Consider the following 17,439-nt stretch of genomic DNA (forward strand, 5'->3'; position numbering starts at 1 on the left):
TTCTAAAAACTTCCCTGTTATTGTTTCTTTCAACTATATGTATCAAAGTACAAATGAATAATTATAGATTGTTTATTTCGTTCTAAGTTTTACTCAAAAAGCAAAGTATCCTTTTAACAAAGTTTTGATAAACGTAAACTTTTTTCAACAGATTAAATATGCTTTAATGAGCGAAATATAAAAGAAAATTTTATTTGATTAATTTTAGATATATTGAAATTTAACTAAACCTCTTTTGCGTTATAATGATATTTAATGTTGAAAACTAGAAAGTTTGATGAATTAAGAAGTATAAATAAAGATATAAATTGGGAAGTATAAAAAAAAATCGTGTTATATTTCTGTGAACGTAAAATTTTATTCTTTGAGGCAAACCTGTAGATAAAAGAAATAATTAAAGTTACATGACATTGTACGCAAATATATAGAGGAAACTACAAAACTTAATAATTTAGTTTTTATTAAATACTTTTTGTGGCAATTTCAATTTTTAGAAATTACATTTGGGAAAGACATTAAAGGCTCTACCTTTTGCGAATTTTACAATGAAACGATGTGTGCTGAGTCCCAACAAGGATGTTCTGGAAGAGAAGAATGTGTTTTGCACGATCCAGAAAAGCGTAACCATTGTTATGTACTATGGCAAATTGACAATGTCACCAAAAAGTCGATAATTAAATTGAAGGTTAGTTAGGAATTAACAATTCACATAGTTTAGTTCAATAATCCATGTAGTTTATTGTGCAAATTTCTAATAAAAATACAGCGCATTGTCAAGAATAAGAAAAAAGAACAAAACTTAAAAGAATATGTTAAAAGCAAAATAATAATATCTGTGTCTCGTATGTTTTTTGAAACACTTGTCAAATTACTTCATAATGTTCAATATTCAAATTCATAACGTTCAATATTAATTTCTACTTAATTATTTCATGTAGCATTATGTGTCTTTTTTAGACATCTATTTACATGTCTAATTGTACTATTTTTTCTTAAAGAAAAAAAGCGAGCTTGTAACTAATTTACAAACAACTGCCAAAGTTGATAACTATGAACTCTTCTCTTGTTATTCTGAATATATTTTCTATATAACAATTGTGATGTTTTCAGGGTTGCTTTTTAGATAGCAATGATTGTTACGATAAGCCAAAGTGTGTCGAAAATACGGAAAGAAGGAAGGAGTTATTTTTTTGTTGCTGCGATGGTAATATGTGTAACGAAAACTTTTCTTTTGAACCACTTCCGACTTCAGCCTCCAAGCCTACACAGCCATCTGTTATTCATGGTATTTTACTTTATTAAATATTATTCAGACTATTTTTGAGTATTATAATACTACTTTAAATAATTAATTTTTCAGAGTCTGAACCAGTCCCTGATGAAAAACAGCCAATTACAATTTTAATATTAATATTAATTACTACATTTTTTATATCATTCGTTGTATTGTTTTCTTTATGGTACTATCGTCGCCAGAAGTCGGGTGATTTTAACGAGGTTGTATGTCAGCTTTAATCAACATTGCGAATTGCATTGCATTTACAAAAATCATTGTAAATCTTTCAGCTGCCTACGGGGGAACCTCCGTTGCCAGAATCTTCACCTAATTTAGGTTTACGACCGATACAACTTCTTGAGATTAAAGCTCGGGGTCGTTTCGGCGCAGTTTGGAAAGCCCAACTTAAGCATGAGATTGTGGCAGTTAAAGTTTTTCCCATTCAAGACAAACAGTCTTGGCAGACTGAACAAGAAATTTTTAAGCTTGCACACATGGATCATGAGGACATATTACGTTTTATAGGGGTCGAGAAACGCGGTGATAATTTACAAGCTGAGTTTTGGTTAATCACAGCGTATCATGAGAAAGGTTCATTATGTGATTACCTGAAAGCAAACGTTGTGACATGGCCTGAGATGTGTAGAATCGCCGAATCTATGGCAAGGTAATGATTATTATTATTTATGACGATGGTTATATATGAATAAAATACTATGAAAAATACAAAACAGCTATGTATAATTTATAAATGAAATCATAATTTTATTAAGCCGCAACTTTTATTTGATTCATAACAAAAGATTGTTATTATGATTATCAGAGGTTTGATGCATCTACACGAAGAAATCCCAGCTAATAAGGCAGACGGTTATAAACCTGCTGTAGCTCATAGGGATTTTAAGTCAAAAAACGTCTTGCTAAAAGCTGACATGAGTGCCTGTATAGCAGATTTTGGTTTGGCACTTATCTTTCACCCGGGAAAGCCCTGCGGCGACACGCATGGACAAGTAATGCGCCTGTGTATATATTATCATTTACTTTGTTACAATATGAGATTAACCTGTTTTATTCTTTATAGGTTGGAACACGAAGATATATGGCACCAGAGGTGTTAGAAGGGGCAATAAATTTTACTAGAGATTCATTTTTACGGATTGACATGTATGCCTGTGGGTTAGTGCTATGGGAATTAGCTTCAAGGTGTACTGTACAAGATGTAAGCAATAGCATCAGAAGAAAAATAACAGGCCATTAAAAGCCGATGCTGATTGGACGTCGCACAGAAACGGAGTTCAGTTCCTTTTTATAGCCATCATTTTATAGTCATGGCTCAAATATGAATATGATGAAAAAGAATATTACATAATAATATAACCAAACGTTTCAATCGCAATTTTGGTTTCTCTTCAATGAAGTGGGAGCTGTATATATATTCATGGTCAAACGAAATAATCATCTCTTGCATTTGATTATTCTGCATGTAAATATATGTACAGTTTATTTTACCTAGAAAAGCTCAAAATTCGGTCGAAACGTTTTATTTATTTATTTATATATTTATATAATAATATAATAATATAATAATATAGTTTTATTTCAATATTTATATAATAGTATCGTTTTATTTATTTATTTATATAATAATATAGTGCTTGCGTTATATTCTCGGAGATAATAACTAAAAGGAATTAAACTCCTTTTGCAATGTTCAACCCGTGTTGACTCTCACTAACTTGTCACTTTCTTTCATTGCAAATTTAAGAGTTTTGATAACCATTGTCTGTATATATAAGAGTTTTTGATAACCATTGTCTGTATATATAATATAGGTTTACATTTCATTCATAAAATATTTTACAAATGGTAATTTAACGTTTTTATTCAACTATGAGTGATATAATGGTCGATATTATATATCTTATAACTCCTTAAAACACAAGATATTTTTTTATTTGTAAATTTTTTGTGTTACGTCTTTTCAAAATTACTATAAAATCTTAGAAAAAAAATCATTAAGAAAAAATACTTTTTATATGACTCCCAAAAACCCGTCATCACGGTTGTTATAGTTAGATTACGCACATAGTGAGTATATGAATACAATATCTAACTATCATGGTCGTGATGATTTTAAACGAAACTTAACCTCTCAAACTTTGTAACTTACTAATCATTTTTCTTATTCCAATATAGGGACCAATAGGAGAATATCGTCTACCATTTGAAGATGAAGTCGGACTTCATCCTACTCTAGAAGACATGCAAGAAAGCGTTGTTCATAAAAAGGAAAGGCCACTCATTTTAGAAACTTGGCGTAAACATCCAGTAAGTCAAACAGTATTCTCTACGATATTTCCCTCTTCCTGTGTCATATTTTTGAATACAAGAAGTACAAGAAAAGCTGTTCGGAATGATACGTATTAAATATTTCATCTTATGCATTAATATACAGTTACAAGTAAGATGTATCTTATCTCAGGGACTTTTATCAATTTGTGATACAATGGAAGAATGCTGGGATCATGATGCTGAAGCACGTCTTTCTGCCTCATGCGTAATGGAACGAGTTGCTACTCTCAGTAGAGCTCTTATATTAAATTCATCTACTTTGATTCGAGTTGATCGTACCAACGAGATTATTACTACCAAGGAATCTAGTATGTAGTTAGTGTCTCTATACATTATTATAGTTTTAGTTATATTGCACAACCATTTTTTGTATCATAATTTTGTTATACGTAACAATGAGGAATGTTGAAACAACAGTAAAAAGACAAGCATATATCTTCAGAGTTTTACGTTTCACTATTCGAATAACTTATTAATTGTTCCTGCGAGACGTGCGTGCTGTATAGATTATTATCAGTCACAATATCATGAAGAGTTCACTTCCTCAACCTGACAAGAGTATGTAAAATGTGTGTGTGTACTGCATCATTTCTACCAATGTCTTTTCATTGGTAACAAGTTCATCAATGTTAGAGAAGTATCGGAAAGGAGAAATATCTTAAACCTTATTTTAATAAAAATATAATATTACAAGGTAATGGTACAAGAGCAAAATACTATAATTTTGAATATAAGTAATCACACGAGATATAAGTGACAAAAGTTAAATATAAAGTGGTAAAATCGTAGCCCATTATTTGCCAAATTATATCACACAATATCATACTTTGTACATACAAGTTTCTCTGTTTTAAAAACGTAAATATAAAACATGATTTTAACCATATGTGGTACGTACTGTTGTCAATCCATGTAACAACTTGCAGATGATAATGCAAGGAGATGCATAGAGATAATATCTTTATCTTTTTTTTTGCTTTTATTTAATGAAGGATTTTGTGGATTTGTACTTGTAGAACGTTAGATGCAAGTCTGATGTTAAAATGTATGAATTTTTATAACAAGATGAACAAGATTTTTTCACAACGAATATGTTTGATTGGACAATTATTTAAGAATGGTTCAAAACTGTTCGATTAAAATTATACTGAATTTTTATATCTACTATTGTAAATAAATATTGTATATTCAGAAAAAGGAAGTAAATATTTGAAATACGCTAAAAATTTTCTTATTAGTGTTTTTAAAATTTAGATAGTATCACTAACAAGTCGAAAACCTATGATGTGAATTTCGATGGTGGACGATTTATTGTTTTTATCTCAGACTCTTGTAGGTATTTTTCTCATAAATAAGAAATTCCTTGTTTGAGAGAGTATTTCTTTATTGTAACACTAACACGCAAATGAACGTATTTCGCGAGCCTCTTGGTGAAAAGCGTCTCCTCTGCTAGAGAAGCAAATTGGGTTCACGTAAGACGGTGCTTTATTAGTACAACTAATATTTGACAAAGATAACTTCAGCACGACCGAGATAAAATAAACGCTCGTAAACGGCATCTTGGCATGCAACGCTATAACGAACGGTGCGTTATACGACGAGTTATAACGTTCGTGTTGCGGTATCGAATTAGTGACTTCTTAACTAAGGGTCGAAATTGATGTAATTTCAACGACGCGACTTCTTCGAAACGAAACTTTACTTTGTTCGATGAATATTTAATTGTAGCTTCGTGAATTCAACAAACCTCTTTGGATTTTCAATACACACGTCGGGAGTCATCTTTCAATACTCGTAAAGAAGAGAACAAAATTAATCACCTCCGTCTCTTCGCATCCGTTACTTTAACGTTTGCATTGGAATTAATTAACACATTAAGGGCGGGAGTCGTAGTACTACAATTTAGCTCGACTGCGGCTTAAAGGCGGGAGTCGTAGTAAAACAATTTAGCTCGACTGTACCTTAAAGTTTTTATGATCACACAAAATATCGCCCGCCGTTAATGTGTTAAGCCGACTTATACCCGACGTCGTTCTATTCGAGACCGGACAAATTGAGGAGGAAAGGAGGAAATTACACGCAATAAAATACACATACGGAAAAAGTAGCGGAAAGGCATCTGTTTACGATGTAAGTCTAGGGTATTTGTCAGGTATTGTATATCCCCGTGGCGTGCATAACTAGGGGGGAGACCTGATTGGTTGATTGGACGTCAGAGCGCGCACAAACTGCCGACCGCCAATCGACAATGTCAATTTTCGCTTTGAAATTCACAGTGTCTTTCAGTTCGCATCGCGCCGCGCCGCGTCGCGCCGCGAATGCAACTTCTTTCGCACTTCCTCCCGGACGTTCTTCGACGATTTCTCGCGAATTCTCTCAACGGCGGGTTAATGCCGCGTGACTTCTAATCTCGCCGGAGAGAGACAGTATTCGAGGTGGTTCTTCTTCGGCGGATGCGTAACGGAAAGCTCGAAAGGTAAGCGACAAGTGATAGTTTGACTTTGAATTTTGCACGCTCGATTGTCGGGATCTTCTTCACCTGTCGAAGGGAACCCCGTCATTACACTATAGAGAGTTTTATTCAAGCTACACTTGTTTCCCTTCGTTATCTGTAGTACATAATGGAGTCGGCTTTCGTCTGTGTGAAGGATGTACGATGAAAACGATTCCGTCTGAGACGAATGCATTGGAAATTTCGGAAGAATGTCACATGATCTCATTAACTACTTAATCTTTTTGCTAAATGATGGCGTACCAAGGTAGTTTTCCATATTTTGTCGATAATACTGACGAGGAATGATCAGGTGAACATGAATAGTGAGAATATATACAGAAATATAATAACAGAATAAGGGGAAAGCATACTTTTAAAAATTCCATAGCAAGATGAAGAGGATGTAGGATTTTGTATTTTTATCTACAAAGTGGACTCCTTAATCCTTCGTGGGGGAACGTTGCTCTACAACTTCAAGAGAGAATTACACGCGTGTTCAGGTTCGAAATGCGGCAATTTCCGAGCAGGAACTCTGCCTTCAAATTTTACCAGCGACATCGTCATTTTTCACGAAACATTCACCGGGCCGATAAAACCGCGGTCCGTAAAAACGCTCGTTTCCGAGACTTGTCTCGTGTACCTCAACCGCGAGGTACAATCAATTCTCACATTTCGATGCTGCGAACAATCGAAGGCCCGCCGAGAACGTTATCCCATTCGCGGGTCCAAAATATGCGAATCGTCGCGCATCGTGCGTCGTCGTCGGCGTCGCCGCCGCGCAGAGCGCCGCTCGGGGAGGAGGTGGGCGTCCTCGTCGTCCTCCTCCTGGAGCACGTGCCTCCGGCTGTCAGTCGCGTGTCATCGCTGGCCGGTGGACGCGACGGGATACGGCGAAGTTGTCGCGCGGACCGACTGCTCTAAAAGCACAATAGCGAAGCCCGGTCGTGTGATCGCGCGCGATATCGCGACGGGAAACAGAGAAAGAGAAAAAGAAAGAAAGAGAAGGGAGAATAAGAGAGAGAGAGAGAGGGAGAGTAAGAGATAGTACTGCTATAATCAGCGACTCGCGATCAGCCTAAAGGAACCAGCGGCGCGCGGAAATAGTCGAAAAAGCCTCTCCGTCGCTGACTGCCGGGGCACACGGACACCTGACACGGAAGACACCCGTTCGGCCGTGGAGAAGCGGCCGATTGTGCAGCGCAAAGTAAAGTATACACACGATCTCTCCCCGACGATCCGTGCGTCGTCGTTCCGCTGCATCGCGGCGCCGTGCGTTCGCACGTCGTACTCTGTCACGGCGCGTCCCGCATTTCGCGCTCTCACCGGGAACGATTAATCACCCCGCGATTGTGTCGTCGAGTGCATGACAGACGATATCGGGAGGCGCGCTCCGAGGTGGCGGGATTCACCGTCGTGAAAATTCAGCGTCGCTACGCGTCGTTAGCAGCGATCTTACGGGCGCAGTTCGTATCGCAACGCGACTCTGCAGTTTTACGCTCGAGCCATTGTGTCTCGTTAATTCATAACACGGCAGTTTACGATGATGCACTGCGGCGAAGTAGCGATTGTTTATCATAACGTCTCGTGTCGGTTTTACGGGACAATAGAGTGATATTACGCCGTGCACGCCTGACTAAAGGGAATAATAAAGCTTGACAAAACACGATCGTGTCTTTTTCAAACGCACCGTGTGTGTGTGTGGGTGTGTGTATGATTTATTATTATTGCAAATTGCCGATGCGAATGATAAATCCTTCTTCCTCTTTCCCTGCCTGGTTTTCTCTTTTTCTCTTTCATTCTACTCTCTCGGGAAATAATTTGCCGCTATACGCCTATAAACCTTCGGCGCAACGTCGGAAGGGTTAAATCGCCGATAAATCTCTCGCCGACTACGCCGCGCGGTAATCGCTTTTAAATTAGCGATCCGGAACTCATTCCTAGAAGTACGAAGTAACGCGTCTTTCCCTCTCGCTCTCTTTCTCTCTCTCTCTCTCTTTCTCGTGCGCGCGGAGATTCAGGAAGCCAGGAAAGCCCAGGTAGTACGTCTCGGGGATTTATTTATAATTGGAATTTATAATCGAATACATTTGTTCTCGCGTCAGTCTTCGAGACGCGTTGCCTTCAACTTAAATATCTTGGATACGCTCCTCGTGTCACCGTACGTTCCGTTTTAAAGACACCGGGTCGGGATTTTATCGAAAAGGACATCCGCGCTGAGTTTAAAGTTGAATCGTATTCTCGTATTTCTCGCGGCTCGTCGGGGGAAAGTTTAAACGGAGAGGATCGCGGAAAAAAAGTGAGCGAAGCTGCGAACGAGTTCATCGAGTGAAGTACGCTGAATGAAATTCCCTCGAGGTATCGCCGAGGGAATTGAGGTTCTCGCGAATTAAAGCTCACGCGTTTGCGAGCTTTTCACGTCTGACGGTACCGTCGATTAGCTTTCGTTAACACCGAGCGGAATCCCGATAAATCGAAACAGACGGTTGTCGTCGTCATCATTATCATCATTCCCCATTCATCCGTACGTTAGACTTCGACCGACTGTCTATCTCGGCGAAAAAATCATGTAATAATCGCGGATGAAATTTCACTCGGGCCTTCCGTTTCCGGCGACTTGCGCCGCGCCGATACGTTGTCGCGACATGATAATGCAGTAAAAAGTACGGAACGTCTAGAGAACGGCCTCGAGACGATGAATTAATAAATGAACGGATTCAAATCGAGAAGTAAAGTTTTAAGAGAAACAAATTCCAGCGACGAATCAACGGATGACTTCAGAATGTCGCCATTCGCGAGTCGACGCCGATGTCGAACTAATACATTCTAAGACGGATCTCTCGGTGGATCTCTTGCTTCTTACGTCTTCGTCGGCGCGTTTCTCGCGGACGATAATGGCGCGAACACTCGACGGTCACTCGGGACGGTTCAGCCACCGAAGGTGTGTACCTTTGCTCTATGATGCCACCAAGATTATCGGGCTTAGTGCTGAGCTAGCACGAGAGGTGCTCGCCGAATAATGGGAGAATGCATCGCCGCAGTTTCCGGTACACTGAGGAGTCCGCGTCTGCAGGAATACAACCGCTGCCGTTGACGATCGATATTATTCGCCTCGAGTGTCCGTCAGCTTCGTCTAACAGTCCCGAAGTGGCATCTTCGCTCTGGATCAAGCGCTACATGTGGATGACTGCTCGATCGTCAACCCGAGCACGGTCATTTCGTATTTCAGCGCGGACGCGAGCCGAGAGATCAGCCGCGGGATTAAGTCGATGCCGTTCAATATAGTTTCCCCTCTCGGTTATCTTGACTCGTTGACATCGTTCACCGGTTAACGATCCGTAACGATCCTTTCGTGACGACGCTTATGTACTTGGATTCGATTAAACGCGGAGCGTCGTACGTACAAATGTGAGGAATGCTGCGTCGCGAACGCGCGAAAGCGCGTATGCAAATATATGCGTGTACGCGGACGAGCAATTAGCTCGCGATGTTTATTAAGTTATCGTCGGACACACGTTGGAATTTTTTCGCGCCTTTCGTATCCTCTCTCGAATTTCAGATGTAGCGATGCAGCTTGGATGTCAAATTAAGGATTCCGATGAAGCCCGTGCGCTCCTCGTGTTCACCGATATAATTAGAATAAGAATTTTGAAACAGAAACCCGAGGGAATGAAAATGACTACTTCGTGATTAAAATCTTGAAGATCTACTTTAAAGAAAAAATTCAAGAAAAAGCTGCAGAACCTTGGAAAGCGTCGAAAGAGCGGAATGATCTGCAAGAAATGCATTGTTTTCAGCGCGGGGACTTTAAAGAAAAAATTAAAGAAAAAGCTGCAGAACCTTGAAAACGTCGAAAGAGCGGAATGATCTGCAAGAAATGCATTGTTTTCAGCGCGACAGTTGAAATTACCGAGGACGGACAATTCTACAATGAGCTGCCGCGATCACGGAGATATTCGAGTTGGTCGAATTATTTATTGAATTGTATACGTTTCAACTGATATAACCGAGTGTTTCCAATGGAAAACAATGTCAGTTGCGAAGCGGGCAAACTCAGCGAGAAAGAAATCTGATAGAATCTCCCGGTGAAATTGTCGCCACCAAACTACCAAGTGACATCCGAGCTGTGTGTGTGTGTGGAAGCTTTTGTGTGGAAGCTCCTCCGACAGCGAAGGTGCGTAAAGGATAACAAACGCGTATAACGACGAACACCGAGGCGGGCGACCCGCGACGATTTACGAGATTTCTCCCCGCGAAGCTACAACTCTCGTGAAAATATTTCGCGAACCGCCGCATTTTTGGACACGTGTCCCCCGTTACTATATAACCTTTCGCGCTAAAATGAGGGCGACCGGGTGAGGGAGAACGCGTTGACATTAAGGTTGCCGCGTTGGGATGGCGTCGGGGTCTACGAGAGTAAATTCCCGGCATACCGTTTTTTCGGATATTGCGGCAAGGAAAAACAAGCCCTGTGGAAACGTACGCGGGAATCGTGTGCCCCGGGTGTTTTAACGCGCGTAAAGAATTTTGACAGCTCGCCGTGCAGTCGTCATTTTCAGCCGAGGATATTCTAAGTAGCTATGTGAGAGATCGTACGAGAAATTCCAAGTTTTATCATCGGCATAATAAATTTACGAATTTAATGTCAAGACGAGAGAAACGGGGAATATATATAAACATATATAAACATATGTAAATATATACATGTAAATATAAATACGTATTTTCTTGTAAAAAAAAAAAGATAGAAACACGGGTTAAAGCTACAAGTTGTTTAATATCGATCAGGAGTTACGCCATCGTGAAATTACAAACTGATCTAAGTATTGTTTTTCGCAATTTTGCCTTCAAAGTCGGCCAAGCGAAAAGGAAAAGACAGAGAGAGAAAAAGAAAGAAAGAGAAGGTTCCCTGTTTCAGATAAGTTTTCAAACATTATAGAATGTTTAATGAATTCGTCCCTTCTTCCTCTTCCTCGGATCTATTTACTTTCCTATGAATCCGGCTTCTACTTTCAAAGAAATCTTACAACGTCAAACGATCCTGAGAGAATTCTCTTTCTTTTCCAGACACATTCGTCTTCTTTTCCGAATCGCGAGATCTCCTCGAGATCGGCTCTCGACGGGACATTGATCCAGAAATTTCCGCGAGTAGTCGCGTCGCGAGGGTAGAAATACCGGCGAGACATGGCCTGGTTCGTCGCGAACGGCACAGGATCGCCGCTTGGCGATAATTACGTGCTGAACGATTTTAACTACAACAACGAATTGAACGAGTCGCTGAGCAATGAGTTCAAGTGTCTCATGCGCGAACAAATCAGCAAGAAGCAGGAGCAACAAGGATGCGATGTTAGTTGGGACACCGTGCTATGCTGGCCCAGGACACCTCCCGGCACCCTAGCCACCATCCCCTGTTTCGAAGAGCTTAACGGAATACCTTATGATAACAGCCGTGAGTAAATACATCCCTATTTTCGTGTAATATCGAAACCATCGGGACATTCGTGACACGTTTTTCGGACGGTAGAGATAACTTCTTTTTCTTCTTCACTGGAAGTAGCGTCGAAGTTCTTCAACACTCGTTACACACAGGGGATCTTATCGGAAAGTGATTTCCGAGAGTCGTCATCTGGGTAGCAAAACGTGTCTCGATCGCTTTGGTGGTAACTATAAACGCATTTACGAGACTCGTCATACTTTTAGAAATTACTTCACGAATGACGATATCGTCCGGAGGCGGCTGTTCTGTACTAAAAATTGATTTTTATATAGTCTGCGATGTGTGATTCGCTTTTCTAAAGCGAATCATTCTAATATTTGTAACAGAGGGATCGCTACATAGACAAAAAATGTGGTAGAATCAAATAAATGCAAACGGAGAAAAAGATTTTTTCCTGACACAGCAAACTATTAATTATTATCGATACAGCAAACAAATTTGCAATACAAGTAAATGTCTACTCATATGAAAGAAATATTATATTCGTATGTGTATATCGTTAATTATATTTCTACTTCTAGTAAATATTTATCAAATATTTATCAAAAGGCTGTTGAAGTAACCATTTTATTTGAATCAAGTGAATATTACTTGAACGGTAACTTTTTTCAGTGTAATTGAACCAATTACTTTTAATAATGTTACAACAATCTCGATTCCTCGAGTGTTCTTTCCTTTACAAACTCACATATCTACAATCGCCGTCGTTTCATATCGAGTTTATCGAGTGATCTCGATTTTTCATATAAAAAAATGTCCTCACAAGAATTCTCTTGTATGTAAACGATTTTTCGCTTTGTTGGAACAATTAATAGGTTAAGACGGTTTAAACGATGCGTTTTTCTCGCAGCTCGGGACCGACAAATTATAATAAGTACCAGAAAATATAGTATCTTATATAAGCGACTTGTGCTTTCTCTTGTCTCGAATCGTGTATTTCAGATTGCCCGCGAGCGAAAATAAAGTTAGGAATCCATTTGCTACGTGCTGCATAGCGTACCTGAGGTAGGACGTGATCGCGATTCGGAGCGTACGACGCGAAGTAGAAACAACGCTCGTGTAATTGCGTTGCCATATGCTGCGAATTTTAACCGTCTGTTGCCATTTGCACCGCTATTGTTAAATATGCGTTTTCAAACGGTGGAATCTCGATTTTACAACGATATGCTTTTAATAAAACGCGCACCGCTTTCCCACCGCTCGTCCCCGTCAACGATGCGAGCTGTTAGCCTTATGGAAAGATGCACGATTTATATAATATAATGCTAAATATAAATATCAATTAATTACAAAAATAAACATTAATTATACGCGGCATACGATGCGATATATAATATGAATACTGATGTGAATTAACTTCCCACACATCTCGTTGAATTATTTAAACGCGATGCGCAACTGTGTACACAAATTGGGAACAGAACGTCGCGTTCATCTGGACACCGATTACCCGAGCATCGATCGTACGCCCCCTTATCAAACAAAAAAAATATTCACGCGCGCGTTTCCCCTAGCACTTTTCGTAGTTCGTTGACTCCGAAGCTTGAGGAACATTTCGAGGCTCCCGGACTTTCTTAATATTCGCTCGGCCGTGATAGTCGATCCGGAAATAGGATGGTCGCAGATAGGGAGGTCACAGCGCGACACTCGTAAAATATAAAAGCCTCCAGCTTGTCGTTCTCTCTTTGAGAGTTGGATGCAGCAGGAGAATTAAGGCCGGCAGCGACAGCCAAGGCTCGGTGGGGTGATACAAAGTTTTAATTTGACTCAGCTGACGGTCAATAAAATTCGCTCGACTTCGACTTTGCAGCTCGTTCAGTACACGCGACTTAAAGCGAGACTGGCTTGAAGTTCTCTGTCTCTTTCTCTCTCTCCTTCTTTCTCTCTTTTATGATGCATATCGGTTTAAAGGATTCACTCTCATCTCATACCTCGTAGCCGGCATCTCCCTTGATTAAAACGACGACCGTAATCTCTTAATATACGATTATACAACACAGTATCGATCTTCGTGAAATCTTCAGGAAATGAAGCTGAGCGGAAATCGCGCGAAAATTTTTCCGGGCTCCTCGACGACGAATATCACGTCGTGCGAATATACTGAGAAATCCATTCAGTTAACTCAAGCAAAATTCTTGGTTGGTCATGGGCAAACAAGTATTTTAGTTGTGAGAACCAAAGTTTGATTCTCTGAAACTTAAATGGAAAATGTTTGATTCAGGGAATCAAACCTTTGAGTTCTCACAATCAAAACATTAGTTTGCCCATATCCAAGCGAGAATTTTGTTTGAGTCAATCGAATGGGTTTCTCAGTGTACATCCATTATTCGTAATCCGGAATAGGTCAAGATCGCGGTGCATGTCCCAATCAGCGACATTTCGCCTCGCGATGTCTTATCACTCCGCGTTCCAGTACATATCGATTACGTCGTCCTCGAGCAGACTTGGAACGCTGCGACGGGAAGATCGAACCCAGGCGAGCAAGTCAGATAGCGCCGGTTGTGTGCTCACATGAGGTCGCGTATCGCGGATAGATCGATTTAGACGGATAGAGCTATCGAAGTTTACGCCCAAAGAAGAGAGAGAGAGAGAGAAAGAGAGGGCAAATACAGCACCGCGGTGGGTTAACGTTTTAATTAAAATCGCGTTTCTAACGCGCACATCTCAGCCCGATATTTTTCCGCGCGGCGATTTTTTTCGCGCCGACGGTTCTTATTCGATTTTTTCACGACCCGCGGTTACGACCCGGAGGGTCCGAACCTCATAACTTAATCACTCTGATTGTTCCGGTCGTTAGCGTAGCGATAAATAGATTCTTTTCCGTCCGGCGTAATCCCCAATTCATGCGGCGATCTAGATTACACGGGATGTCTTATAACTGCCGGTATAAACGGCCGGAGGATGATTCCACCGTGAAAGAGTAAGTCGGGGGAAAAAATGCGCTCGAATAAATTTCTCACGCGAGCCGCTCCTTCTCAAGAGATGGATAAATAGGCAGAAGCCGCTCTTGCAAATTGGATGGTTCATAAAGTTATATCTTTTCCTTAAGCGTGAATAATCAGCGACTTTGCGCGTCACGTCGTAGGACGTGCGCAACAATGATTGTCGAAGTAGGACGGTGAAGAGAATAGAGCACCCCCTTTGAAGGATGTCGAAACTATAGCACGTAACGGCAGAAGATGGCAGACAAGGGAGAAGTGACCTATTGTCGCGCGCTAAGGTCGTTAAAGATCGCCCGGGTGTACGGAGGATAAGGGGATATTACGTGAATTTTCCAATTCGCAAAAATTGATTCCCTCGAGAAAAGAGCCCGACCGACGAGGCCGACTTATCCGGCACGTTCGATTTATTTTTACGCAAGGAGCCACCCTCCTCTCGCTGCCCTCCCTCGTTCCTTTGTCCTTTTTTTCCCGGCCGTACCGCGGTTTCGGCCGCACCCTGTGACGCGAGATGGAAATTCGGGCCGTAAATGGCCGAGTCTTCAAGGATAACGCACACGATTATTAACTGGCAGATCAGTACCGTTTGCTGGAGCACGACAATGTAATCGTGTGTGTATCTACGTAGTCTGGGATATAAATGCAGGTATACGTGACCGCGGACACATATGTGCGCGCGCAGGCAATTAAGGGACGCTGAATAATTACCGCCGAATAGCGACTGTCGGTCGGAAACCGTTAATTTGATCACGCGCTGTTATCGGGAATAAATTACAACCGGACACACCTATCGGAGGCACGCAGGCCGCGAACAATAAATACGCTAATATGCTAGTTCGTCGATGAACTTGAGGGAGTAGGAAGCGACGGGAGTGTCAACACGGCGAATTTTTCAGAGATTAAGCCATCACCTCTTAACGATCTTGCGCGTTAAACCGGCTTTAAACAATACACCACAGTAGGGGACAACATTGGCCCAATATTCGTCGCCTATGTTGGACCAGTCTGAAAATTTATATGAAAAGGAAGAATTACAAGAGCGGTACTCAGTCCGATTTCGGATTTACGATCGTTTTGAATTTATCTTAATACGTTGGTGACGAGAAACGAGAAATCCTGTTTCCTTATAAAGTCAATGCACTGTGTGAAGTCGGCTTTATGAGCGTAAACACCCGCATGGTGATTTGTTTTTTTTAAGAATTAATCGATTACTTCCGAATAATCTCACGTTACCAACACGTGCAGAGGCACGCTCGTGCGGCAGCTCGAAGGAAACAATCACGATTTATTTTTATTTGACGTAAGTAAATCCATTAGCAGAATGTCACGACACGTTCGTTATAACATTGGTAATTTGTAAGCCGGTCAGGTATCGCTCGAAGCGGAACGTTCAGAGCGCGTAAACCACGTAAATAATCGTAAAATCTTGCCGTAAACATACGGCCTTTAATACCGGCGTACTACAAGCATACATCAACCCGTGTAGGTGTGCATAGTGCAACGAAGACACGATGGATGCAGTATCTAGGTAACATTAATTACTCTGTCGAAATTAATTAACTAAAGGATTAAAGCGTGAATATCTCTTAGAAAGAGGAGCGCAATCTCAGACGGATTATTTTCGATCAACTCGTTTCTCGAGAGAAAAATACGTATCTTTTTTTTATCTACAAAAACAACGGCGTGAAACTCTGTGAAATCATTGAGAAGAATTGCGCGACGCCCGCCGGTGCTATTCGATTTATTCATCAAGTCGTCGGAAAGAACAGCGATAATGCAATCATCGAAGGTTATCTCTCGCTGATAAAGGAGATGCGCTCGACGCTTAAATCGTTTGAAAATATTATCATGGGGTATTATGTGTTTTTCATCGTGACGCTCGACCGTCCCCGTCACTCGACCGCCACAATTGAAAAATATCACATTTCTGAATGTGCACGTCCCCGGGCTTTTCGTCCGTGATTCGATTTCGGGCGCAGATTGTCTGACAGAGGTAAAAAAGCCACGTCGGCAGATAGATATCGTAAAGCGCGTCACGAGTTGCCCATATCGATATTCGAATTGAATTTCCGACAGAAGAACGCCTCTCTCTTTGAGCATTTCAACCGGATCCGGTAAGGAAGTTCCCTTACACGTTGTTACGTGGCTATTTCAGTTTGTTTGCGAGACATGTGAATCCCACGAACCTGCTTACTCCCACGAGTATTATTTAACATATTTTAATGTACAGAACTTCATTCTTTTCATGCCCTGGTCTCAACCCTCTTTCCGAACCCTCTCTCTTTAAGCCTTCATTCTGAGTCACCGACGCTTCAAAATGAACAGATACATCATCATCCATAAGAAATAAATATTGTATGAAATATTATCATTTTTCTCGGTAGAGGACGGGATGTTCTGCGAGGAGCACGTTCTATTTGAGCGATAAAACATTTCGATAGTAGAATTTTGAAAGCAAATAGGACATTCGGACAATGACATTTTCATAAACTATAAATATAACGTGTTGCATTTCGAGTAATATTAAGAGTACAATACACGTCGAGTATTGTGTTTAAACCATCGTGTGGTCGCTATATTTTGACGACCGTCGATATATTTCATTTCCTTTATGCTCCTAACATATGTGGAGAATGTAAAATCGATAGTCTCTTCCCGAGGAACATCCCGATACTTCCTGGTACTAAAAAATGGAGATGGACCAACCTCTATTCGTAATTTTACACAACAACCATTTGCAAATGCGTAATGCTTACAGTATCGATTTTATTCTGTTCTTACACCCCTTCTATTGCGCTTATATATCATTATATCTCGTCAGGCTGCTCTCTCTCTCTCTCTCTCTCTCTCTCTCTCTTTCTCTCTCTCGTCATAACGAGGGGGA

At 40.6% G+C, this 17,439-nt stretch overlaps 2 protein-coding genes across 2 annotated transcripts in view; both read left to right on the forward strand.

Annotated features, from left to right (window-relative positions):
- Positions 1–4,069, forward strand: part of LOC106741769 (activin receptor type-2A) — a 5,568-nt gene extending 1,499 nt beyond the window's left edge. Inside the window, exons 2-9 of the mRNA XM_014614075.1 lie at positions 495–685; positions 1,111–1,285; positions 1,361–1,497; positions 1,567–1,943; positions 2,100–2,286; positions 2,358–2,495; positions 3,473–3,604; positions 3,759–4,069. Of these exons, the coding sequence (XP_014469561.1) occupies positions 495–685; positions 1,111–1,285; positions 1,361–1,497; positions 1,567–1,943; positions 2,100–2,286; positions 2,358–2,495; positions 3,473–3,604; positions 3,759–3,944 (1,523 nt within the window). The 3' untranslated portion in view covers positions 3,945–4,069. The remainder of the gene's footprint in view (positions 1–494; positions 686–1,110; positions 1,286–1,360; positions 1,498–1,566; positions 1,944–2,099; positions 2,287–2,357; positions 2,496–3,472; positions 3,605–3,758) is intronic.
- A 3,036-nt stretch (positions 4,070–7,105) lies between these two features.
- Positions 7,106–17,439, forward strand: part of LOC106741770 (diuretic hormone receptor) — a 39,134-nt gene continuing 28,800 nt past the window's right edge. The window contains exons 1-2 of the mRNA XM_014614076.1: positions 7,106–7,326; positions 11,187–11,568. Of these exons, the coding sequence (XP_014469562.1) occupies positions 11,304–11,568 (265 nt within the window). The 5' untranslated portion in view covers positions 7,106–7,326; positions 11,187–11,303. The remainder of the gene's footprint in view (positions 7,327–11,186; positions 11,569–17,439) is intronic.

This window comes from Dinoponera quadriceps, unplaced genomic scaffold (assembly GCF_001313825.1).
Source record: "Dinoponera quadriceps isolate SergipeBrazil2010 unplaced genomic scaffold, ASM131382v1 scaffold587, whole genome shotgun sequence".
Taxonomy (NCBI): Eukaryota; Metazoa; Arthropoda; class Insecta; order Hymenoptera; family Formicidae; genus Dinoponera; species Dinoponera quadriceps.